The sequence below is a fragment of the Leptodactylus fuscus genome, unplaced genomic scaffold (genome assembly GCF_031893055.1).
Source record: "Leptodactylus fuscus isolate aLepFus1 unplaced genomic scaffold, aLepFus1.hap2 HAP2_SCAFFOLD_86, whole genome shotgun sequence".
NCBI classification, from domain to species: domain Eukaryota; kingdom Metazoa; phylum Chordata; class Amphibia; order Anura; family Leptodactylidae; genus Leptodactylus; species Leptodactylus fuscus.
This window is the reverse complement of record NW_027440904.1, coordinates 185740-213620: the sequence shown is the minus strand read 5'-3', so window position 1 is coordinate 213620 and position 27881 is coordinate 185740. Positions and strand designations below refer to the sequence as shown.

Here is a 27881-nt window from a genome sequence, read left to right as displayed (position 1 = left end):
TCAGGTAAAAAACCCCAAATCTATTCTTATAAGAACACATAAAGGTGGGGGCAGGGCTTCCAGATAGCCACGCCCCCGCATCAGGTGTGGCCCCCTAGATGTAGAGAAGGCTGCGCACAGTGCAAAACGCCATGGACAACGTCGTCAGGAAGCCAACCAGGAAGGTGAGAGCACGGCTGGGCTGCGGCAGTGGCGTCAAGTAGGCGATGGTGTGCAGAACGCGACTGGCCGCAAAGACACGGAAATGCAGCAGAGCGCAGGACAGCTCGGGGTTACTGAGGGCGTAGAGAAGGCCCACGCCCAGAAACGGCACAATATTCTCTATGTCATTGAGGTGACACCTGTGGAGAGAGACAGAGCGAGCATTAATAGTCACTTTACGGCAGTGATGGCAAACTTATAGCCCCTCCCCCTCAATAAGCCTCTTTTCAGCATTTCAATTTACTGCCTGATTACAAGTATCCCAGTTGCCCTCTAGTGGCCACACAAGTCACTACAGCTCCAGCCTCGACACCAGGAAAATATATAACTTGCCACAAACTCCGCAGATGGAGCAGAGACACGAGGACGTCCTCCGCAGATGGAGAAGAGACACAAGGACGTCCTCCGCAGATGGAGCAGAGACACTAGGACGTCCTCCGCAGATGGAGCAGAGACACTAGGACGTCCTCCGCAGATGGAGAAGAGACACTAGGACGTCCTCCGCAGATGGAGAAGAGACACGAGGACGTCCTCCGCAGATGGAGAATAGACACGAGGACGTCCTCCGCAGATGGAGAAGAGACACGAGGACGTCCTCCGCAGATGGAGCAGAGACACGAGGACGTCCTCCGCAGATGGAGCATCGACACGACGTCCTCCGCAGATGGAGCATCGACACGACGTCCTCCGCAGATGGAGAAGAGACACTAGGACGTCCTCCGCAGATGGAGCAGAGACACGAGGACGTCCTCCGCAGATGGAGCAGAGACACGAGGACGTCCTCCGCAGATGGAGCAGAGACACGACGTCCTCCGCAGATGGAGAAGAGACACTAGGACGTCCTCCGCAGATGGAGAAGAGACACTAGGACGTCCTCCGCAGATGGAGCAGAGACACTAGGACGTCCTCCGCAGATGGAGAAGAGACACGAGGACGTCCTCCGCAGATGGAGAAGAGACACGAGGACGTCCTCTGCAGATGGAGCAGAGACACGAGGACGTCCTCCGCAGATGGAGCAGAGACACGACGTCCTCCGCAGATGGAGAAGAGACACTAGGACGTCCTCCGCAGATGGAGCAGAGACACGAGGACATCCTATCCTCCGCAGATGGAGCAGAGACACGAGGACGTCCTCCGCAGATGGAGCAGAGACACTAGGACGTCCTCCGCAGATGGAGCAGAGACACTAGGACGTCCTCCGCAGATGGAGCAGAGACACTAGGACGTCCTCCGCAGATGGAGCAGAGACACTAGGACGTCCTCCGCAGATGGAGAAGAGACACTAGGACGTCCTCCGCAGATGGAGCAGAGACACTAGGACGTCCTCCGCAGATGGAGAAGAGACACTAGGACGTCCTCCGCAGATGGAGCAGAGACACGAGGACGTCCTCCGCAGATGGAGCAGAGACACTAGGACGTCCTCCGCAGATGGAGAAGAGACACGAGGACGTCCTCCGCAGATGGAGCAGAGACACAAGGACGTCCTCCGCAGATGGAGCAGAGACACTAGGACGTCCTCCGCAGATGGAGAAGAGACACTAGGACGTCCTCCGCAGATGGAGCAGAGACACGAGGACGTCCTCCGCAGATGGAGCAGAGACACTAGGACGTCCTCCGCAGATGGAGCAGAGACACTAGGACGTCCTCCGCAGATGGAGCAGAGACACTAGGACGTCCTCCGCAGATGGAGCAGAGACACTAGGACGTCCTCCGCAGATGGAGAAGAGACACTAGGACGTCCTCCGCAGATGGAGCAGAGACACGAGGACGTCCTCCGCAGATGGAACAGAGACACTAGGACGTCCTCCGCAGATGGAGAAGAGACACGAGGACGTCCTCCGCAGATGGAGCAGAGACACGAGGACATCCTCCGCAGATGGAGAAGAGACACAAGGACGTCCTCTGCAGATGGAGCAGAGACACGAGAACATCCTCCGCAGATGGAGCAGAGACACGAGGACATCCTATCCTCCGCAGATGGAGCAGAGACACGAGGACGTCCTCCGCAGATGGAGCAGAGACACTAGGACGTCCTCCGCAGATGGAGCAGAGACACTAGGACGTCCTCCGCAGATGGAGCATCGACACTAGGACGTCCTCCGCAGATGGAGCATCGACACGATGTCCTCCGCAGATGGAGCAGAGACACTAGGACGTCCTCCGTAGATGGAGAAGAGACACTAGGACGTCCTCCGCAGATGGAGAAGAGACACTAGGACGTCCTCCGCAGATGGAGCAGAGACACGAGGACGTCTTCCGCAGATGGAGCAGAGACACGAGGACGTCCTCCGCAGATGGAGCAGAGACACGAGGACGTCCTCCGCAGATGGAGCAGAGACACTAGGACGTCCTCCGCAGATGGAGCCGAGACACAAGGACATTCTCCGCAGATGGAGCAGAGACACAAGGACGTCCTCCGCAGATGGAGAAGAGACACAAGAACGTCCTCCGCAGATGGAGAAGAGAAACTAGGACGTCCTCCGCAGATGGAGAAGAGAAACTAGGACGTCCTCCGCAGATGGAGAAGAGACACAAGGACACCCTCCGCAGATGGAGCAGAGACGAGGACGTCCTCGCAGATGAAGCAGAGACACGGGGATGTCCTCCGCAGATGGAGAAGAGACTAGGACGTCCTCCACAGATGAAGCAGAGACATGAGGACATCCTTGCAGATTTTGCAGAGACACGAGGATGTCCTCCGCAGATGGAGCAGAGACACGAGGACGTCCTCCGCAGATGGAGAAGAGACACGAGGATGTCCTCGCAGTTGGAGAAGAGACACAAGGATTTCCTCTGAAGGTAGCAGAGACACAAGGACGTCCTCCGCAGATGGAGAAGAGACACAAGGACGTCCTCCGCAGATGGAGCAGAGACACAAGGACGTCCTCCGCAAATGGAGAAGAGACACTAGGACGTCCTCCGCAGATGGAGCAGAGACACGAGGACATCCTCCACAGATGGAGCAGAGACACAAGGACGTCCTCCGCAGATGGAGCAGAGACACTAGGACATCCTCCACAGATGGAGCAGAGACACAAGGACGTCCTCCGCAGATAGAGAAGAGACACTAGGACGTCCTCCGCAGATGGAGAAGAGACACTAGGATGTCCTCCGCAGATGGAGAAGAGACACTAGGATGTCCTCCGCAGATGGAGCAGAGACACGATGTCCTCCGCAGATGGAGAAGAGACACAAGGACACCCTCCGCAGATGGAGAAGAGACACGACGTCCTCCGCAGATGGAGACGAGACGAGGACGTCATCTGCAGATGGAGCAGAGACAACAGGACGTCCTCCGCAGATGGAGCAGAGACACAAGGATGTCTTTGCAGTTGGAGCAGAGACACAAGGGTGTCCTCCGCAGATGAAGCAGAGACATGAGGACATCCTTGCAGATTTTGCAGAGACACGAGGACGTCCTCCGCAGATGGAGCAGAGACACGAAAATGTCCTCACAGATGGAGCAGAGACACCAGGACGTCCTCCGCAGATGGAGCAGAGACACGAGGACGTCCTTCGCAGATGGAGCAGATATACAAAGACGTCCTCCGCAGATGGAGCAGAGACACGAGGACGTCCTCCGCAGATGGAGCAGATATACAAAGACGTCCTCCGCAGATGGAGCAGAGACACAAGGACGTCCTCCGCAGATGGAGAAGAGACACAAGGACGTCCTCCGCAATGGAGAAGAGACACAAGGACACCCTCCGCAGATGGAGCAGAGACACGACGTCCTCCGCAGATGGAGACGAGACGAGGACGTCCTGTTGTCTCTGCTCCATCTGTCCTCCGCAGATGGAGCAGAAACACGAGAAAGTCCTCCGCAGATGGAGCAGAGACACGAGGATGTCCTCGCAGTTGGAGAAGAGACACAAGGATTTCCTCTGCAGATGAAGCAGAGACACGGGGACGTCCTCCTCAGATGGAGAAGAGACAAGAGGACGTCCTCCGCAGATGGAGCAGAGACACGAGGATGTCCTCCGCAGATGGAGCAAAGACACGAGGACGCCCTCCGAGGATGGAGCAGAGACAGGAGGACGTCCTCTGAGGATGGAGCAGAGACACGAGGACGTCCTCACAGATGGAGCAGAGACACCAGGACGTCCTCCGCAGATGGAGCAGAGACACGAGGATGTCCTCCGAGGATGGAGCAGAGACAGGAGGACGTCCTCTGAGGATGGAGCAGAATCCACCTCAAAATCCAGCTCTAAAAACGTCATTGACTTCAATGGGAACCGCTTGCTTTTTTTTTCTGCTTGCTAGTACTGGAAAAAAGAAGCGAGCTGCCGTATCTTGCCGCGGATTCCAAGGCGGACTCATTCGCGGTGTCCGCGGTGCGAGCCTCTCTCCAGATTACACCCAAAGATTGAGTGTAATCCGGAGTAGAATGCTGCGACAAGATGCCTACGCACTGCACTGACATCCCGTTGCGCCTATCTGTGTGGAAGTGTTCACATGCAGAATACAAATTGCACCGTGTGGACATATGCATAGAGTAGAAAGAGAAGGACGCCCTCTACAGGCAGGATCACTAGGTTACTATGTATTGGTGGACACATCTTACCTGCGCACTCGCTCCACGTCTGGGTCTGTCCGGATGTATTTCTTTGGGTCGCCTCCTTTACTGTGAGATTTGGCATCTTCAGGATTGGCAAAGACCTGTAACCAATAGGAGATGTGCGTGGTAAGACATGGCTACATCCCCCGCACGATACCGCCTGCCTGTCAGGACACGGTCTTTGCCGCTTCAGCATTCGGCGCATGAATCTTCTGATGTGCTGCAGGGGAATGTTCACACTGGGCATGCTGTTTCTGCACTCATGCATGGATCACATGATGAGTTGCATTGTGGGTCAGGGCCTTCTTGAGTCCTGTGCAGTGCTGTGGGCGGAGCTTGTGCCACTCCCCTTTGCCTGCTGTCAGTGGCCGGTCTTATACTCCAGATTCCTGGGCCCATATATGCTCTGTCTCCCTGTAACGGCTTCTCATCTGTGTCCGAGTCCTGCTCCGCTCAGCCTTCCTCGCCTCCTCTTCACACCACCTGGATAATAGCTAAGTATCTAGCACAGTGGGCCGGGTGCGGTGGTCACACACTAGATATTACACACCGGTCACCATACTGGAGGGATTAGGAGTATCACACACTAGATATTACACACCGGTCACCATACTGGGGGGATTAGGAGTATCACACACTAGATATTACACACCGGTCACCATACTGGGGGGATTAGGAGTATCACACACTAGATATTACACACTGGTCACCATACTGGAGGGATTAGGAGTATCACACACTAGATATTACACACCGGTCACTATAGTGGAGGGATTAGGAGTATCACACACTAGATATTACACACCGGTCACTATAGTGGAGGGATTAGGAGTATTACACACCGGTCACCATACTGGAGGGATTAGGAGTATCACACACTAGATATTACACACCGGTCACCATACTGGGGGGATTAGGAGTATCACACACTAGATATTACACACCGGTCACCATACTGGGGGGGATTAGGAGTATCACACACTAGATATTACACACTGGTCACCATACTGTAGGATTAGGAATATCACACACTAGATATTACACACCGGTCACTATAGTGGAGGGATTAGGAGTATCACACACTAGATATTACACACCGGTCACTATAGTGGAGGGATTAGGAGTATCACACACTAGATATTACACACCGGTCACCATACTGGAGGGATTAGGAGTATCACACACTAGATATTACACACCGGTCACCATACTGGGGGGGATTAGGAGTATCACACACTAGATATTACACACTGGTCACCATACTGGAGGGATTAGGAGTATCACACACTAGATATTACACACCGGTCACTATAGTGGAGGGATTAGGAGTATCACACACTAGATATTACACACCGGTCACTATAGTGGAGGGATTAGGAGTATCACACACTAGATATTACACACCGGTCACCATACTGGAGGGATTAGGAGTATCACACACTAGATATTACACACCGGTCACCATACTGGGGGGATTAGGAGTATCACACACTAGATATTACACACCGGTCACCATACTGGGGGGATTAGGAGTATCACACACTAGATATTACACACCGGTCACTATAGTGGAGGGATTAGGAGTATCACACACTAGATATTACACACCGGTCACCATACTGGGGGGATTAGAAGTATCACACACTAGATATTACACACTGGTCACCATACTGGGGGGATTAGGAGTATCACACACTAGATATTACACACCGGTCACCATACTGGAGGGATTAGGAGTATCACACACTAGATATTACACACCGGTCACCATACTGGGGGGATTAGGAGTATCACACACTAGATATTACACACTGGTCACCATACTGGAGGGATTAGGAGTATCACACACTAGATATTACACACTGGTCACTATACTGGGGGGATTAGGAGTATCACACACTAGATATTACACACCGGTCACCATACTGGAGGGATTAGGAGTATCACACACTAGATATTACACACCGGTCACCATACTGGGGGGATTAGGAGTATCACACACTAGATATTACACACCGGTCACCATACTGGGGGGGATTAGGAGTATCACACACTAGATATTACACACTGGTCACCATACTGTAGGATTAGGAATATCACACACTAGATATTACACACTGGTCACCATACTGGAGGGATTAGGAGTATCACACACTAGATATTACACACTGGTCACCATACTGGGGGGGATTAGGAGTATCACACACTAGATATTACACACTGGTCACCATACTGTAGGATTAGGAATATCACACACTAGATATTACACACTGGTCACCATACTGGAGGGATTAGGAGTATCACACACTAGATATTACACACTGGTCACCATACTGGGGGGGATTAGGAGTATCACACACTAGATATTACACACTGGTCACCATACTGGGGGGATTAGGAGTATCACACACTAGATATTACACACTGGTCACCATACTGGAGGGATTAGGAGTATCACACACTAGATATTACACACTGGTCACCATACTGGGGGGGATTAGGAGTATCACACACTAGATATTACACACTGGTCACCATACTGGGGGGATTAGGAGTATCACACACTAGATATTACACACTGGTCACCATACTGGGGGGGATTAGGAGTATCACACACTAGATATTACACACTGGTCACCATACTGTAGGATTAGGAGTATCACACACTAGATATTACACACCGGTCACCATACTGGGGGGATTAGGAGTATCACACACTAGATATTACACACTGGTCACCATACTGGAGGGATTAGGAGTATCACACACTAGATATTACACACTGGTCACCATACTGGGGGGATTAGGAGTATCACACACTAGATATTACACACCGGTCACCATACTGGGGGGGATTAGGAGTATCACACACTAGATATTACACACTGGTCACCATACTGTAGGATTAGGAGTATCACACACTAGATATTACACACTGGTCACCATACTGGGGGGATTAGGAGTATCACACACTAGATATTAGACACTGGTCACCATACTGGGGGGATTAGGAGTATCACACACTAGATATTACACACCGGTCACCATACTGGGGGGGATTAGGAGTATCACACACTAGATATTACACACCGGTCACCATACCGGAGGGATTAGGAGTATCACACACTAGATATTACACACTGGTCACCATACTGGGGGGATTAGGAGTATCACACACTAGATATTACACAGCGGTCACCATACTGGGGGGATTAGGAGTATCACACACTAGATATTACACACCGGTCACTATACTGGAGGATTAGGAGTATCACACACTAGATATTACACACTGGTCACCATACTGGAGGGATTAGGAGTATCACACACTAGATATTACACACCGGTCACTATACTGGAGGGATTAGAAGTATCACACACTAGATATTACACACCGGTCACCATACTGGGGGGGATTAGGAGTATCACACACTAGATATTACACACTGGTCACTATACTGGGGGGATTAGGAGTATCACACACTAGATATTACACAGCGGTCACCATACTGGGGGGATTAGGAGTATCACACACTAGATATTACACACCGGTCACCATACTGGAGGGATTAGGAATATCACACACTAGATATTACACACTGGTCACCATACTGGGGGGATTAGGAGTATCACACACTAGATATTACACACTGGTCACCATACTGGGGGGGATTAGGAGTATCACACACTAGATATTACACACCGGTCACTATACTGGAGGATTAGGAGTATCACACACTAGATATTACACACCGGTCACTATACTGGAGGATTAGGAGTATCACACACTAGATATTACACACTGGTCACCATACTGGAGGGATTAGGAGTATCACACACTAGATATTACACACCGGTCACTATACTGGAGGGATTAGAAGTATCACACACTAGATATTACACACCGGTCACCATACTGGGGGGGATTAGGAGTATCACACACTAGATATTACACACTGGTCACTATACTGGGGGGATTAGGAGTATCACACACTAGATATTACACAGCGGTCACCATACTGGGGGGATTAGGAGTATCACACACTAGATATTACACACCGGTCACCATACTGGAGGGATTAGGAGTATCACACACTAGATATTACACACTGGTCACCATACTGGGGGGATTAGGAGTATCACACACTAGATATTACACAGCGGTCACCATACTGGGAGGATTAGGAGTATCACACACTAGATATTACACACTGGTCACCATACTGGGGGGATTAGGAGTATCACACACTAGATATTACACACCGGTCACTATACTGGAGGGATTAGAAGTATCACACACTAGATATTACACACCGGTCACCATACTGGGGGGGATTAGGAGTATCACACACTAGATATTACACACTGGTCACTATACTGGGGGGATTAGGAGTATCACACACTAGATATTACACAGCGGTCACCATACTGGGGGGATTAGGAGTATCACACACTAGATATTACACACCGGTCACCATACTGGAGGGATTAGGAGTATCACACACTAGATATTACACACTGGTCACCATACCGGAGGGATTAGGAGTATCACACACTAGATATTACACACCGGTCACCATACTGGGGGGATTAGGAGTATCACACACTAGATATTACACACCGGTCACCATACTGGAGGGATTAGGAGTATCACACACTAAATATTACACACTGGTCACCATACTGGGGGGGATTAGGAGTATCACACACTAGATATAACACACTGGTCACTATACTGGAGGATTAGGAGTATCACACACTAGATATTACACACTGGTCACCATACTGGGGGGATTAGGAGTATCACACACTAGATATTACACACCGGTCACCATACTGGGGGGATTAGGAGTATCACACACTAGATATTACACACCGGTCACTATACTGGGGGGATTAGGAGTATCACACACTAGATATTACACACCGGTCACCATACCGGAGGGATTAGGAGTATCACACACTAGATATTACACACCGGTCACCATACTGGGGGGATTAGTAGTATCACACACTAGATATTACACACCGGTCACCATACTGGGGGGATTAGGAGTATCACACACTAGATATTACACACCGGTCACCATACTGGGGGGATTAGGAGTATCACACACTAGATATTACACACTGGTCACCATACTGGGGGGATTAGGAGTATCACACACTAGATATTACACACTGGTCACCATACTGGGGGGATTAGGAGTATCACACACTAGATATTACACACTGGTCACCATACTGGGGGGATTAGGAGCATGACACACTAGATATTACACACTGGTCACCATACTGGGGGGATTAGGAGTATCACACACTAGATATTACACACTGGTCACCATACTGGGGGGATTAGGAGTATCACACACTAGATATTACACACTGGTCACCATACTGGGGGGATTAGGAGTATCACACACTAGATATTACACACTGGTCACCATACTGGGGGGATTAGGAGCATGACACACTAGATATTACACACTGGTCACCATACTGGAGGGATTAGGAGTATCACACACTAGATATTACACACTGGTCACTATACTGGAGGGGGATTAGGAGTATCACACACTAGATATTACACACTGGTCACTATACTGGAGGGGATTAGGAGTATCACACACTAGATATTACACACTGGTCACCATACTGGAGGATTAGGAGTATCACACACTAGATATTACACACTGGTCACCATACTGGAGGGATTAGGAGTATCACACTCTAGATATTACACACTGGTCACCATACTGGGGGGATTAGGAGTATCACACACTAGATATTACACACTGGTCACCATACTGGGAGGGGGATTAGGAGTATCACACACTAGATATTACACACTGGTCACCATACTGGGGGGGATTAGGAGTATCACACACTAGATATTACACACTGGTCACCATACTGGGGGGATTAGGAGTATCACACACTAGATATTACACACTGGTCACCATACTGGGGGGGATTAGGAGTATCACACACTAGATATTACACACTGGTCACCATACTGGGGGGATTAGGAGTATCACACACTAGATATTACACACCGGTCACCATACTGGGGGGATTAGGAGTATCACACACTAGATATTACACAGCGGTCACCATACTGGGGGGATTAGGAGTATCACACACTAGATATTACACACTGGTCACCATACTGGGGGGGATTAGGAGTATCACACACTAGATATTACACACTGGTCACCATACTGTAGGATTAGGAATATCACACACTAGATATTACACACTGGTCACCATACTGGAGGGATTAGGAGTATCACACACTAGATATTACACACTGGTCACCATACTGGGGGGATTAGGAGTATCACACACTAGATATTACACACTGGTCACCATACTGGGGGGATTAGGAGTATCACACACTAGATATTACACACTGGTCACCATACTGGAGGGATTAGGAGTATCACACACTAGATATTACACACTGGTCACCATACTGGGGGGATTAGGAGTATCACACACTAGATATTACACACTGGTCACCATACTGGGGGGATTAGGAGTATCACACACTAGATATTACACACTGGTCACTATACTGGGGGGATTAGGAGTATCACACACTAGATATTACACACTGGTCACCATACTGGGGGGGATTAGGAGTATCACACACTAGATATTACACACTGGTCACCATACTGTAGGATTAGGAGTATCACACACTAGATATTACACACCGGTCACCATACTGGGGGGGATTAGGAGTATCACACACTAGATATTACACACTGGTCACCATACTGGAGGGATTAGGAGTATCACACACTAGATATTACACACTGGTCACCATACTGGGGGATTAGGAGTATCACACACTAGATATTACACACCGGTCACCATACTGGGGGGGATTAGGAGTATCACACACTAGATATTACACACTGGTCACCATACTGTAGGATTAGGAGTATCACACCTAGATATTACACACTGATCACCATACTGGGGGGATTAGGAGTATCACACACTAGATATTACACACTGGTCACCATACTGGGGGGGATTAGGAGTATCACACACTAGATATTACACACCAGTCACCATACCGGAGGGATTAGGAGTATCACACACTAGATATTACACACTGGTCACCATACTGGGGGGATTAGGAGTATCACACACTAGATATTACACAGCGGTCACCATACTGGGGGGATTAGGAGTATCACACACTAGATATTACACACCGGTCACTATACTGGAGGATTAGGAGTATCACACACTAGATATTACACACTGGTCACCATACTGGAGGGATTAGGAGTATCACACACTAGATATTACACACCGGTCACTATACTGGAGGGATTAGAAGTATCACACACTAGATATTACACACCGGTCACCATACTGGGGGGATTAGGAGTATCACACACTAGATATTACACACTGGTCACTATACTGGGGGGATTAGGAGTATCACACACTAGATATTACACAGCGGTCACCATACTGGGGGGATTAGGAGTATCACACACTAGATATTACACACCGGTCACCATACTGGAGGGATTAGGAGTATCACACACTAGATATTACACACTGGTCACCATACTGGGGGGATTAGGAGTATCACACACTAGATATTACACACTGGTCACCATACTGGGGGGATTAGGAGTATCACACACTAGATATTACACACCGGTCACCATACTGGGAGGATTAGGAGTATCACACAATAGATATTACACACTGGTCACCATACTGGGGGGGATTAGGAGTATCACACACTAGATATTACACACCGGTCACTATACTGGAGGATTAGGAGTATCACACACTAGATATTACACACCGGTCACTATACTGGAGGATTAGGAGTATCACACACTAGATATTACACACTGGTCACCATACTGGAGGGATTAGGAGTATCACACACTAGATATTACACACCGGTCACTATACTGGAGGGATTAGAAGTATCACACACTAGATATTACACACCGGTCACCATACTGGGGGGGATTAGGAGTATCACACACTAGATATTACACACTGGTCACTATACTGGGGGGATTAGGAGTATCACACACTAGATATTACACAGCGGTCACCATACTGGGGGGATTAGGAGTATCACACACTAGATATTACACACCGGTCACCATACTGGAGGGATTAGGAGTATCACACACTAGATATTACACACTGGTCACCATACTGGGGGGATTAGGAGTATCACACACTAGATATTACACAGCGGTCACCATACTGGGAGGATTAGGAGTATCACACACTAGATATTACACACTGGTCACCATACTGGGGGGATTAGGAGTATCACACACTAGATATTACACACCGGTCACTATACTGGAGGGATTAGAAGTATCACACACTAGATATTACACACCGGTCACCATACTGGGGGGGATTAGGAGTATCACACACTAGATATTACACACTGGTCACTATACTGGGGGGATTAGGAGTATCACACACTAGATATTACACAGCGGTCACCATACTAGGGGGGATTAGGAGTATCACACACTAGATATTACACACCGGTCACCATACTGGAGGGATTAGGAGTATCACACACTAGATATTACACACTGGTCACCATACCGGAGGGATTAGGAGTATCACACACTAGATATTACACACCGGTCACCATACTGGGGGGATTAGGAGTATCACACACTAGATATTACACACCGGTCACCATACTGGGGGGATTAGGAGTATCACACACTAGATATTACACACTGGTCACCATACTGGGGGGATTAGGAGTATCACACACTAGATATTACACACTGGTCACCATACTGGGGGGATTAGGAGTATCACACACTAGATATTACACACTGGTCACCATACTGGGGGGATTAGGAGCATGACACACTAGATATTACACACTGGTCACCATACTGGGGGGATTAGGAGTATCACACACTAGATATTACACACTGGTCACCATACTGGGGGGATTAGGAGTATCACACACTAGATATTACACACTGGTCACCATACTGGGGGGATTAGGAGTATCACACACTAGATATTACACACTGGTCACCATACTGGGGGATTAGGAGCATGACACACTAGATATTACACACTGGTCACCATACTGGAGGGATTAGGAGTATCACACACTAGATATTACACACTGGTCACTATACTGGAGGGGGATTAGGAGTATCACACACTAGATATTACACACTGGTCACTATACTGGAGGGGATTAGGAGTATCACACACTAGATATTACATACTGGTCACCATACCGGAGGATTAGGAGTATCACACACTAGATATTACACACTGGTCACCATACTGGAGGGATTAGGAGTATCACACTCTAGATATTACACACTGGTCACCATACTGGGGGGATTAGGAGTATCACACACTAGATATTACACACCGGTCACCATACTGGGGGGGATTAGGAGTATCACACACTAGATATTACACAGCGGTCACCATACTGGGGGGGATTGGGAGTATCACACACTAGATATTACACACCGGTCACTATACTGGGGGGATTAGGAGTATCACACACTAGATATTACACACCGGTCACCATACTGGGGGGATTAGGAGTATCACACTCTAGATATTACACACTGGTCACCATACTGGGGGGGATTAGGAGTATCACACACTAGATATTACACACTGGTCACCATACTGGGGGGATTAGGAGTATCACACACTAGATATTACACACTGGTCACCATACTGGGGGGATTAGGAGTATTACACACTAGATATTACACACCGGTCACTATACTGGAGGGGGATTGGGAGTATCACACACTAGATATTACACAGCGGTCACCATACTGGGGGGGATTAGGAGTATCACACACTAGATATTACACACCGGTCACCATACTGGGGGGATTAGGAGCATGACACACTAGATATTACACACCGGTCACCATACTGGGGGGATTAGGAGTATCACACACTAGATATTACACAGCGGTCACCATACTGGGGGGGATTGGGAGTATCACACACTAGATATTACACACCGGTCACTATACTGGGGGGATTAGGAGTATCACACACTAGATATTACACACCGGTCACCATACTGGGGGGGATTAGGAGTATCACACACTAGATATTACACACCGGTCACCATACTGGGGGGATTAGGAGTATCACACACTAGATATTACACAGCGGTCACCATACTGGGGGGATTAGGAGTATCACACACTAGATATTACACAGCGGTCACCATACTGGAGGATTAGGAGTATCACACACTAGATATTACACACTGGTCACCATACTGGGGGGGATTAGGAGTATCACACACTAGATATTACATACTGGTCACCATACTGGGGGGGATTAGGAGTATCACACACTAGATATTACACACCGGTCACCATACTGGGGGGATTAGGAGTATCACACACTAGATATTACACACTGGTCACCATACTGGGGGGATTAGGAGTATCACACACTAGATATTACACACCGGTCACCATACTGGGGGGATTAGGAGTATCACACACTAGATATTACACACTGGTCACCATACTGGGGGGATTAGGAGTATCACACACTAGATATTACACACCGGTCACCATACTGGGGGGATTAGGAGTATCACACACTAGATATTACACACTGGTCACCATACTGGGGGGATTAGGAGTATCACACACTAGATGTTACACACTGGTCACCATACTGGGGGGGATTAGGAGTATCACACACTAGATATTACACACCGGTCACCATACTGGGGGGATTAGGAGTATCACACACTAGATATTACACACCAGTCACTATACTGGGGGGATTAGTAGTATCACACACTAGATATTACACACCGGTCACTATACTGGGGGGATTAGGAGTATCACACACTAGATATTACACACCGGTCACCATACTGGGGGGATTAGGAGTATCACACACTAGATATTACACACCGGTCACCATACTGGAGGGATTAGGAGTATCACACACTAGATATTACACACCGGTCACCATACTGGGGGGATTAGGAGTATCACACACTAGATATTACACACCGGTCACCATACTGGAGGGATTAGGAGTATCACACACTAGATATTACACACTGGTCACCATACTGGGGGGATTAGGAGTATCACACACTAGATATTACACACCGGTCACCATACTGGGGGGATTAGGAGTATCACACACTAGATATTACACACTGGTCACCATACTGGAGGGATTAGGAGTATCACACACTAGATATTACACACTGGTCACTATACTGGAGGGATTAGAAGTATCACACACTAGATATTACACACCGGTCACCATACTGGGGGGATTAGGAGTATCACACACTGTTTTCTTTACACGTGACTGAGAGGTTATCAGTCAGGGGTGTGTCCTTGGTCAGAGATCCCCAGACCCTACAGCCCCCCACTATAATATTAACATGATCTAATGTCCCCTGCGCTTTGTAACAACACACAGCTCTATGCCTCATCCCCTCCCCCAATTTTATTCCATTGCACTGACACTTACCTTCCGGGTGATTCTGTAGAAAGCAGTTACCAGGCTCATTAACATCATCTTCACAAGGACAAGGGTCGCATAAGTGGCGAATGCCCGAAACACCTCAATATCTGCCAGAGACGTCATCCTGCAAGACAATCTATTACTATCTGTTATCAGCCATGTCAGGAGGGGAGAGGCCCGACTGTAGGACAGGGGAATACAATCTATTACTATCTGTTATCAGCCATGTCAGGAGGGGAGAGGCCGACTGTAGGACAGGGGAATACAATCTATTACTATCTGTTATCAGCCATGTCAGGAGAAGCCGACTGTAGGACAGGAGAATACAATCTATTACTATCTGTTATCAGCCATGTCAGGAGAGGAGAGGCCGACTGTAGGACAGGGGAATACAATCTATTACTATCTGTTATCAGCCATGTCAGGAGAGGAGAGGCCGACTGTAGGACAGGAGAATACAATCTATTACTATCTGTTATCAGCCATGTCAGGAGAGGATAGGCCGACTGTAGGACAGGGGAATACAATCTATTACTATCTGTTATCAGCCATGTCAGGAGAGGAGAGGCCGACTGTAGGACAGGAGAATACAATCTATTACTATCTGTTATCAGCCATGTCAGGAGAGGCCGACTGTAGGACAGGAGAATACAATCTATTACTATCTGTTATCAGCCATGTCAGGAGAGGAGAGGCCGACTGTAGGACAGGAGAATACAATCTATTACTATCTGTTATCAGCCATGTCAGGAAGAGGCCGACTGTAGGACAGGAGAATACAATCTATTACTATCTGTTATCAGCCATGTCAGGAGAGGAGAGGCCGACTGTAGGACAGGGGAATACAATCTATTACTATCTGTTATCAGCCATGTCAGGAGGGGAGAGGCCGACTGTAGGACAGGGGAATACAATCTATTACTATCTGTTATCAGCCATGTCAGGAGAGGAGAGGCCGACTGTAGGACAGGGGAATACAATCTATTACTATCTGTTATCAGCCATGTCAGGAGAGGAGAGGCCGACTGTAGGACAGGAGAATACAATCTATTACTATCTGTTATCAGCCATGTCAGGAGAGGATAGGCCGACTGTAGGACAGGGGAATACAATCTATTACTATCTGTTATCAGCCATGTCAGGAGAGGAGAGGCCGACTGTAGGACAGGAGAATACAATCTATTACTATCTGTTATCAGCCATGTCAGGAGAGGAGAGTCCGACTGTAGGACAGGGGAATACAATCTATTACTATCTGTTATCAGCCATGTCAGGAGAGGCCGACTGTAGGACAGGGGAATACAATCTATTACTATCTATTATCAGCCATGTCAGGAGAGTAGAGGCCGACTGTAGGACAGGAGAATACAATCTATTACTATCTGTTATCAGCCATGTCAGGAGAGGAGAGGCCGACTGTAGGACAGGGGAATACAATCTATTACTATCTGTTATCAGCCATGTCAGGAGAGGCCGACTGTAGGACAGGGGAATACAATCTATTACTATCTGTTATCAGCCATGTCAGGAGGGGAGAGGCCGACTGTAGGACAGGGGAATACAATCTATTACTATCTGTTATCAGCCATGTCAGGAGAGGAGAGGCCGACTGTAGGACAGGGGAATACAATCTATTACTATCTGTTATCAGCCATGTCAGGAGAGGCCGACTGTAGGACAGGAGAATACAATCTATTACTATCTGTTATCAGCCATGTAAGGAGAGGAGAGGCCGACTGTAGGACAGGGGAATACAATCTATTACTATCTGTTATCAGCCATGTCAGGAGAGGAGAGGCCGACTGTAGGACAGGGGAATACAATCTATTACTATCTGTTATCAGCCATGTAAGGAGAGGAGAGGCCGACTGTAGGGCAGGGGAATACAATCTATTACTATCTGTTATCAGCCATGTCAGGAGAGGAGAGGCCGACTGTAGGACAGGGGAATACAATCTATTACTATCTGTTATCAGCCGTGTCAGGAGAGGCCGACTGTAGGACAGGGGAATACAATCTATTACTATCTGTTATCAGCCATGTCAGGAGGGGAGAGGCCGACTGTAGGACAGGGGAATACAATCTATTACTATCTGTTATCAGCCATGTCAGGAGGGGAGAGGCCGACTGTAGGACAGGGGAATACAATCTATTACTATCTGTTATCAGCCATGTCAGGAGAGGAGAGGCCGACTGTAGGGCAGGGGAATACAATCTATTACTATCTGTTATCAGTAATGTCAGGAGAGGCCGACTGTGGGACAGGAGAATACAATCTATTACTATCTGTTATTAGCCATGTCAGGAGGGGAGAGGCCGACTGTAGGACAGGGGAATACAATCTATTACTATCTGTTATTAGCCATGTCAGGAGGGGAGAGGCTGACTGTAGGACAGGGGAATACAATCTATTACTATCTGTTATCTGCCATGTCAGGAGAGGAGAGGCCAACTGTAGGACAGAGGAATACAATCTATTACTATCTGTTATCTGCCATGTCAGGAGAGGAGAGGCCGACTGTAGGACAGGGGAATACAATCTATTACTATCTGTTATCAGCCATGTCAGGAGAGGCCGACTGTAGGACAGGGGAATACAATCTATTACTATCTGTTATCTGCCGTGTCAGGAGAGGAGAGGCCGACTGTAGGACAGGAGAATACAATCTATTACTATCTGTTATCTGCCGTGTCAGGAGAGGAGAGGCCGACTGTAGGACAGGAGAATACAATCTATTACTATCTGTTATCAGCCATGTCAAGAGAGAAGAGGCCGACTGTAGGACAGAGGAATACAATCTATTACTATCTGTTATCAGCCATGTCAGGAGAGGAAGAGGCCGACTGTAGGACACGAGAATACAATCTATTACTATCTGTTATCAGCCATGTCAGGAGAGGAGAGGCCGACTGTAGGACAGGGGAATACAATCTATTACTATCTGTTATCAGCCATGTCAGGAGAGGAGAGGCCGACTGTAGGACAGGGGAATACAATCTATTACTATCTGTTATCAGCCATGTCAGGAGAGGAGAGGCCGACTGTAGGACAGGAGAATACAATCTATTACTATCTGTTATCTGCCATGTCGGGAGAGGAGAGGCCGACTGTAGGATAGGAGAATACAATCTATTACTATCTGTTATCTGCCATGTCAGGAGAGGAGAGGCCGACTGTAGGACAGGAGAATACAATCTATTACTATCTGTTATCAGCCATGTCAAGAGAGAAGAGGCCGACTGTAGGACAGAGGAATACAATCTATTACTATCTGTTATCTGCCGATGTCAGGAGAGGAGAGGCCGACTGTAGGACAGGAGAATACAATCTATTACTATCTGTTATCAGCCATGTCAAGAGAGAAGAGGCCGACTGTAGGACAGAGGAATACAATCTATTACTATCTGTTATCAGCCATGTCAGGAGAGGAGAGGCCGACTGTAGGACACGAGAATACAATCTATTACTATCTGTTATCAGCCATGTCAGGAGAGGAGAGGCCGACTGTAGGACAGGGGAATACAATCTATTACTATCTGTTATCAGCCATGTCAGGAGAGGAGAGGCCGACTGTAGGACAGGGGAATACAATCTATTACTATCTGTTATCAGCCATGTCAGGAGAGGAGAGGCCGACTGTAGGACAGGAGAATACAATCTATTACTATCTGTTATCTGCCATGTCGGGAGAGGAGAGGCCGACTGTAGGATAGGAGAATACAATCTATTACTATCTGTTATCTGCCATGTCAGGAGAGGAGAGGCCGACTGTAGGACAGGGGAATACAATCTATTACTATCTGTTATCAGCCAGTGATTAAATCCAGCTGAAATAAATATGTTGTTTACATACAGCAGTGGTATAATCTGTATAATCCTCCTACAGTCACGCTAACATTATATTGTTCCCCTCCTATTTCCCCATTAATCTGGGGGCAATTAGACGTGGACATGGTGTCCCCAGTTTAATGTCCCTTTCCATTTGCCATTTGTCTCTGTTCAGTGACCCCCATTTTTTTAAAGGGATTCTACTATTAAAACTTTTTTTTGGGCGATCACACGTCGGAGTAACCTTTAGAAAGGCTATTATTTATCTCTTACCTTTAGACATGGTCTCTGCCGCGCCGTTCCTTAGAAATACCGTTTTTTACCGGTATGTAAATGAGTTCTGTGGCAGCGATGAGGGCGTCCCCACTGCTGCCGGAGAAGTGTCTCCAAGCGCCGCCTCCTTCTTCGTCCGCCGCGTCATCTTCAATGTCTTCCGGTGAAGGCTTGTAACTTCTAGCAGAGCAGACTGCGCAGGCACACAGGTCATGTGAAAATGGTCGCTTGCTCAGTATTGTTAGCGGCCATTTTCCCATGACCTGTGCAGTCTGCTCTGCTAGGTTACGAGCCTGTGACGGAAGAAGACATTGAAGATGACGCAGCGGACGAAGAAGGAGGTGGTGCTTGGAGACACTTCTCTGGCAGCGGTGCGGACGCCCCCATCGCTGCCAGAGAACTCATTTACATACCGGTAAAAACTGGTATTTCTAAGGAACAGCGCGGCGGAAACCATGTCTAAAGGTAAGGGACGAATAGCCTTCCTAAAGGCTATTCCAACGTGTTATCGCCAAAAAAAAATGTTTTAATAGTAGAATCCCTTTAATGTCCCTCTTAATTTCCCAATATTTAATGTCCCCACCCCTTCCATTTGCCACTAGTTTAATATCTCCCTTTATCTGTCCCCAGTTTAATGACCTCCCAATGTCTGCTCTCAGGTTCATGCCCCCCTTCATCAGCCTCCTGTTAAATGTTCCCCCTCAATTTGCCCCCACAGTTTAACATAAGAAACACTGATGCTCCCCTCCCCTCTTTTCTGCCCCTCCCCTCTTTTCTGCCCCTCCCCTCTTTTCTGCTCCTCCCCTCATCTCCTTTTTTTTAATGTAGATTGTGAGCCCCATACAGGGCTCACGATGTAATTACTATTATTATTATTATTATTTCAATTATTATTATATATTTTTTCCTATCAGTATGTCTTTGTAGTATGGGAGGAAATCCATGCAAACACGGGGAGAACATACAAACTCCTTGCAGATGATGTTCCTGGCGGGATACGCCTGCCCTCAACTCTGCTCCTCCCCTCTCCTATGCTCCTCCCCTCTCATATGCTCCTCCCCTCTTTTCTGCTCCTCCCCTCTCCTCTTCTCCTCCCCTCTCCTCTTCTCCTCCCCTCTTTACTGCTCCTCCCCTCTCCTCTTCTCCTCCCCTCTTCTCCTCCCCTCTGCTCCTCCCCTCTCCTCTTCTCCTCCCCTCTCCTCCTCCCCTCTCCTCTTCTCCTCCCCTCTGCTCCTCCCCTCTCCTCTTCTCCTCCCCTCTCCTCTTCTCCTCCCTCTCCTCCTCCCTTTTCTGCTCCTCCCCTCTCCTCTTCTCCTCCCCTCCCCTCTGCTCCTCCCCTCTTTTCTGCTCCTCCCCTCTCCTCTTCTCCTCCCCTCTTTTCTGCTCCTCCCCTCTCCTCTTCTCCTCCCCTCTTTTCTGCTCCTCCCCTCTCCTCTTCTCCTCCCCTCTTTTCTGCTACTCCCCTCTTTTCTGCTCCTCCCCTCTTTCTGCTCCTCCCCTCTTTTCTGCTCCTCCCCTCTGCTCCTCCCCTCTCCTCTCCTCCTCCCCTCTCCTCTTCTCCTCCTCTCTCCTCTCCTCCTCCCCTCTCCTCTCCTCCTCCCCTCTCCTCTTCTCCTCCCCTCTTTTCTGCTCCTCCCCTCTCCTCTTCTCCTCCCCTCTTTTCTGATCCTCCCCTCTTCTCCTCCCCTCTCCTCTGCTACTCCCCTCTTTTCTGCTCCTCCCCTCTTTTCTGCTCCTCCCCTCTCCTCCTCCCCTCTGCTCCTCCCCTCTTTTCTGCTCCTCCCCTCTCCTCTGCTCCTCCCCTCTCCTCTCCTCCTCCCCTCTGCTCCTCCCCTCTCCTCTGCTCCTCCCCTCTCCTCTCCTCCTCCCCTCTGCTCCTCCCCTCTTTTCTGCTCCTCCTCTCTCCTCTCCTCCTCCCCTCTCCTCTTCTCCTCCCCTCTTTTCTGCCCCTCCCCTCTCCTCTTCTCCTCCCCTCTTTTCTGCTCCTCCCCTCTCCTCTGCTCCTCCCCTCTTTTCTGCTCCTCCCCTCCCGCTGTGTCAGCAGTCTCTTCTCTCGGAAAGTTCTAGGAGCAGTAGGTGCGATGTGAGTGACGTCATCACATGGCGCCTACAGCAACCTGGGGCCGGAGTGCATAGGAGTACAGCGGTAAGGTGGGGGCGGTCCGGGGATAGCTCTGCTTCATTCACTATCTGTGTCCGGAGAACATACCATCTGCTGACCGGGACTGCAAGACACGACCCGCAATCCAGGACTGTCCTGCAGAATCTGGGAGGGTTGGGAGGTATGTGAGAGCTCCGCCTGGCCGCCAGGCGGAGTATGTCTTAACTGTTTCACATCAAGAGTGCAGAGGAGAATCCAACACAAAAAACCCCTGAACAACAGAAATCCCCAGAGATTGTTCCTCAATCTGATCCTATCTCTTACTCCAGTTATATCCAGAGCTGCAGTCACCATTCTGCTGGAGAATCGGCTCATGCTGTGCACCTGGAGAATAACATGAAGCACTGCAGCCGTGGATGTAACTGGAGTAGAGGGGACCCTGTGACTAAAGTAATAGACATGATGTAACCCAGTGCAAGGTGCAGCGAGGAGTGACTCAGCACTGGGAGGGTCATGTGATTCTTCAACCTCCGTATACAGTGCAGACCCAAAATGTCTGGGGGGCTGGGTAACCTAGGGGTGCACTATAGTGAGTTACACTAGGACTAGGGGCCCCGGCTGTGTGTGCACTATAGTGAGTTACACTGGGACTAGGGGCCCCTGCTCTGTGTGCACTATAGTGAGTTACACTAGGACTAGGGGCCCAGCTGTGTGTGCACTATAGTGAGCTACACTAGGACTAGGCGCCCCTGCTGTGTGTGCACTATAGTGAGCTACACTAGGACTAGGGGCCCGGCTGTGTGTGCACTATAGTGAGTTACACTAGGACTAGGGGCCCTGCTGTGTGTGCACTATAGTGAGTTACACTAGGACTAGGGGCCCGGCTGTGTGTGCACTATAGTGAGTTACACTAGGACTAGGGGGGCCCCTGCTGTGTGTGCACTATAGTGAGTTACACTAGGACTAGGGGCCCAGCTGTGTGTGCACTATAGTGAGTTACACTAGGACTAGGGGCCCAGCTGTGTGTGCACTATAGTGAGTTACACTAGGACTAGGGGCCCAGCTGTGTGCACTATAGTGAGTTACACTAGGACTAGGGGCCCCTGCTGTGTGTGCACTATAGTGAGTTACACTAGGACTAGGGGCCCGGCTGTGTGTGCACTATAGTGAGTTACACTAGGACTAGGGGCCCGGCTGTGTGTGCACTATAGTGAGTTACACTAGGACTAGGGGCCCGGCTGTGTGTGCACTATAGTGAGTTACACTAGGACTAGGGCCCCTGCTGTGTGTGCACTATAGTGAGTTACACTAGGACTAGGGCCCCTGCTGTGTGTGCACTATAGTGAGTTACACTAGGACTAGGGGCCCAGCTGTGTGTGCACTATAGTGAGTTACACTAGGACTAGGGGCCCTGCTGTGTGTGCACTATAGTGAGTTACACTAGGACTAGGGGCCCTGCTGTGTGTGCACTATAGTGAGTTACACTAGGACTAGGGGCCCTGCTGTGTGTGCACTATAGTGAGTTACACTAGGACTAGGGGCCCCGGCTGTGTGTGCACTATAGTGAGTTACACTGGGACTAGGGGCCCCTGCTCTTTGTGCACTATAGTGAGTTACACTAGGACTAGGGGCCCAGCTGTGTGTGCACTATAGTGAGTTACACTAGGACTAGGGGCCCTGCTGTGTGTGCACTATAGTGAGTTACACTAGGACTAGGCGCCCCTGCTGTGTGTGCACTAAAGTGAGTTACACTAGGACTAGGGGCCCAGCTGTGTGTGCACTATAGTGAGTTACACTAGGACTAGGGGCCCGGCTGTGTGTGCACTATAGTGAGTTACACTAGGACTAGGGGCCCCTGCTGTGTGTGCACTATAGTGAGTTACACTAGGACTAGGGGGGCCCCTGCTGTGTGTGCACTATAGTGAGTTACACTGGGACTAGGGGCCCTGCTGTGTGTGCACTATAATGAGTTACACTAGGACTAGGGGGGCCCCTGCTGTGTGTGCACTATAGTGAGTTACACTAGGACTAGGGGCCCAGCTGTGTGTGCACTATAGTGAGTTACACTAGGACTAGGGGCCCAGCTGTGTGTGCACTATAGTGAGTTACACTAGGACTAGGGGCCCCTGCTGTGTGTGCACTATAGTGAGTTACACTAGGACTAGGCGCCCCTGCTGTGTGTGCACTATAGTGAGTTACACTGGGACTAGGGGCCCGGCTGTGTGTGCACTATAGTGAGTTACACTGGGACTAGGGGCCCTGCTGTGTGTGCACTATAGTGAGTTACACTAGGACTAGGGGCCCGGCTGTGTGTGCACTATAGTGAGTTACACTAGGACTAGGGCCCCTGCTGTGTGTGCACTATAGTGAGTTACACTAGGACTAGGCGCCCCTGCTGTGTGTGCACTATAGTGAGTTACACTGGGACTAGGGGCCCGGCTGTGTGTGCACTATAGTGAGTTACACTGGGACTAGGGGCCCGGCTGTGTGTGCACTATAGTGAGTTACACTAGGACTAGGGGCCCGGCTGTGTGTGCACTATAGTGAGTTACACTAGGACTAGGGGCCCGGCTGTGTGTGCACTATAGTGAGTTACACTAGGACTAGGGGCCCGGCTGTGTGTGCACTATAGTGAGTTACACTAGGACTAGGGGCCCGGCTGTGTGTGCACTATAGTGAGTTACACTAGGACTAGGGGGGCCCCTGCTGTGTGTGCACTATAGTGAGTTACACTAGGACTAGGGGCCCGGCTGTGTGTGCACTATAGTGAGTTACACTAGGACTAGGGGGCCCGGCTGTGTGTGCACTATAGTGAGTTACACTAGGACTAGGGGGGCCCCTGCTGTGTGTGCACTATAGTGAGTTACACTAGGACTAGGGGGGCCCCTGCTGTGTGTGCACTGTAGTGAGTTACACTAGGACTAGGGGGGCCCCTGCTGTGTGTGCACTATAGTGAGTTACACTGGGACTAGGGGCCCTGCTGTGTGTGCACTATAGTGAGTTACACTAAGACTAGGGGCCCGGCTGTGTGTGCACTACAGTGAGTTACACTAGGACTAGGGGCCCGGCTGTGTGTGCACTATAGTGAGTTACACTAGGACTAGGGGCCCCTGCTGTGTGTGCACTATAGTGAGTTACACTAGGACTAGGGGCCCGGCTGTGTGTGCACTATAGTGAGTTACACTAGGACTAGGGGCCCTGCTGTGTGTGCACTATAGTGAGTTACACTAGGACTAGGGGCCCGGCTGTGTGTGCACTATAGTGAGTTACACTAGGACTAGGGGCCCAGCTGTGTGTGCACTATAGTGAGTTACACTAGGACTAGGGGCCCCTGCTGTGTGTGTACTATAGTGAGTTACACTGGGACTAGGGGCCCCTGCTGTGTGTGCACTATACTGAGTTACACTAGGACTAGGGGCCCTGCTGTGTGTGCACTATAGTGAGTTACACTAGGACTAGGGGCCCTGCTGTGTGTGCACTATAGTGAGTTACACTAGGACTAGGGGCCCCTGCTGTGTGTGCACTATAGTGAGTTACACTAGGACTAGGGGAGCCCATGCTGTGTGTGCACTATAGTGAGTTACACTAGGACTAGGGGCCCTGCTGTGTGTGCACTATAGTGAGTTACACTGGGACTAGGGGCCCCTGCTGTGTGTGCACTATAGTGAGTTACACTAGGACTAGGGGCCCTGCTGTGTGTGCACTATAGTGAGTTACACTAGGACTAGGGGCCCTGCTGTGTGTGCACTATAGTGAGTTACACTAGGACTAGGGGCCCTGCTGTGTGTGCACTATAGTGAGTTACACTAGGACTAGGGGCCCCAGCTGTGTGTGCACTATAGTGAGTTACACTAGGACTAGGGGCCCTGCTGTGTGTGCACTATACTGAGTTACACTAGGACTAGGGGCCCCTGCTGTGTGTGCACTATAGTGAGTAACACTAGGACTAGGGGCCCCTGCTGTGTGTGCACTATAGTGAGTAACACTAGGACCCCCTGCTGTGTGTGCACTATAGTGAGTTACATTAGGACTAGGGGGCCCGGCTGTGTGTGCACTATACTGAGTTACACTAGGACTAGGGGCCCTGCTGTGTGTGCACTATAGTGAGTTACACTAGGACTAGGGGCCCTGCTGTGTGTGCACTATAGTGAGTTACACTAGGACTAGGGGCCCTGCTGTGTGTGCACTATAGTGAGTTACACTAGGACTAGGGGGGCCCCTGCTGTGTGTGCACTATAGTGAGTTACACTAGGACTAGGGGCCCAGCTGTGTGTGCACTATAGTGAGTTACACTAGGACTAGGGGCCCGGCTGTGTGTGCACTATAGTGAGTTACACTAGGACTAGGGGCCCGGCTGTGTGTGCACTATAGTGAGTTACACTAGGACTAGGGGCCCGGCTGTGTGTGCACTATAGTGAGTTACACTAGGACTAGGGGCCCGGCTGTGTGTGCACTATAGTGAGTTACACTAGGACTAGGGGGCCCGGCTGTGTGTGCACTATAGTGAGTTACACTAGGACTAGGGGGGCCCCTGCTGTGTGTGCACTATAGTGAGTTACACTAGGACTAGGGGGGCCCCTGCTGTGTGTGCACTATAGTGAGTTACACTGGGACTAGGGGCCCTGCTGTGTGTGCACTATAGTGAGTTACACTAGGACTAGGGGCCTGGCTGTGTGTGCACTATAGTGAGTTACACTAGGACTAGGGGCCCCTGCTGTGTGTGCACTATAGTGAGTTACACTAGGACTAGGGGCCCGGCTGTGTGTGCACTATAGTGAGTTACACTAGGACTAGGGGCCCTGCTGTGTGTGCACTATAGTGAGTTACACTAGGACTAGGGGCCCAGCTGTGTGTGCACTATAGTGAGTTACACTAGGACTAGGGGCCCCTGCTGTGTGTGCACTATAGTGAGTTACACTAGGACTAGGGGCCCCTGCTGTGTGTGCACTATAGTGAGTTACACTAGGACTAGGGGCCCTGCTGTGTGTGCACTATAGTGAGTTACACTAGGACTAGGCGCCCCTGCTGTGTGTGCACTATAGTGAGTTACACTAGGACTAGGGGCCCTGCTGTGTGTGCACTATAGTGAGTTACACTAGGACTAGGGGCCCGGCTGTGTGTGCACTATAGTGAGTTACACTAGGACTAGGGGCCCAGCTGTGTGTGCACTATAGTGAGTTACACTAGGACTAGGGGCTGCAGAGAATATTACACAACACAGTCTGAACAGAAGGTGACAGGAAACAAGAAGGAGCAGAGAGAACATCTAGTGACTCCCACCTGTGTGTACAGTGTCCTGGATCCTGGGGCAGAACTTGCTGTGATCTGGAGACCGGACTTCTTCCTGCTTCTCTGAATGCCACACTCAGCTCCGCCTGTCACCT

At 49.5% G+C, this 27881-nt stretch overlaps 1 protein-coding gene across 2 annotated transcripts; it reads right to left on the bottom strand.

The window, feature by feature from the left end:
- On the bottom strand, nucleotides 1-27881 carry MGST1 (microsomal glutathione S-transferase 1). Of its 2 annotated transcripts, none has more exons than XM_075262069.1 (4): nucleotides 27778-27881; nucleotides 16301-16430; nucleotides 4766-4860; nucleotides 1-341 (listed from the first exon to the last, which is right to left on the bottom strand). In XM_075262069.1, exons 2-4 carry the CDS (start codon nucleotides 16415-16417, stop codon nucleotides 95-97), a joined length of 459 nt encoding a protein of 152 aa, XP_075118170.1. In that variant the 5' UTR covers nucleotides 16418-16430; nucleotides 27778-27881; the 3' UTR covers nucleotides 1-94. The 2 variants fall into 2 exon arrangements, with proteins under 2 accessions (XP_075118170.1, XP_075118169.1); XM_075262068.1 differs by having other exon boundaries at nucleotides 16301-16418.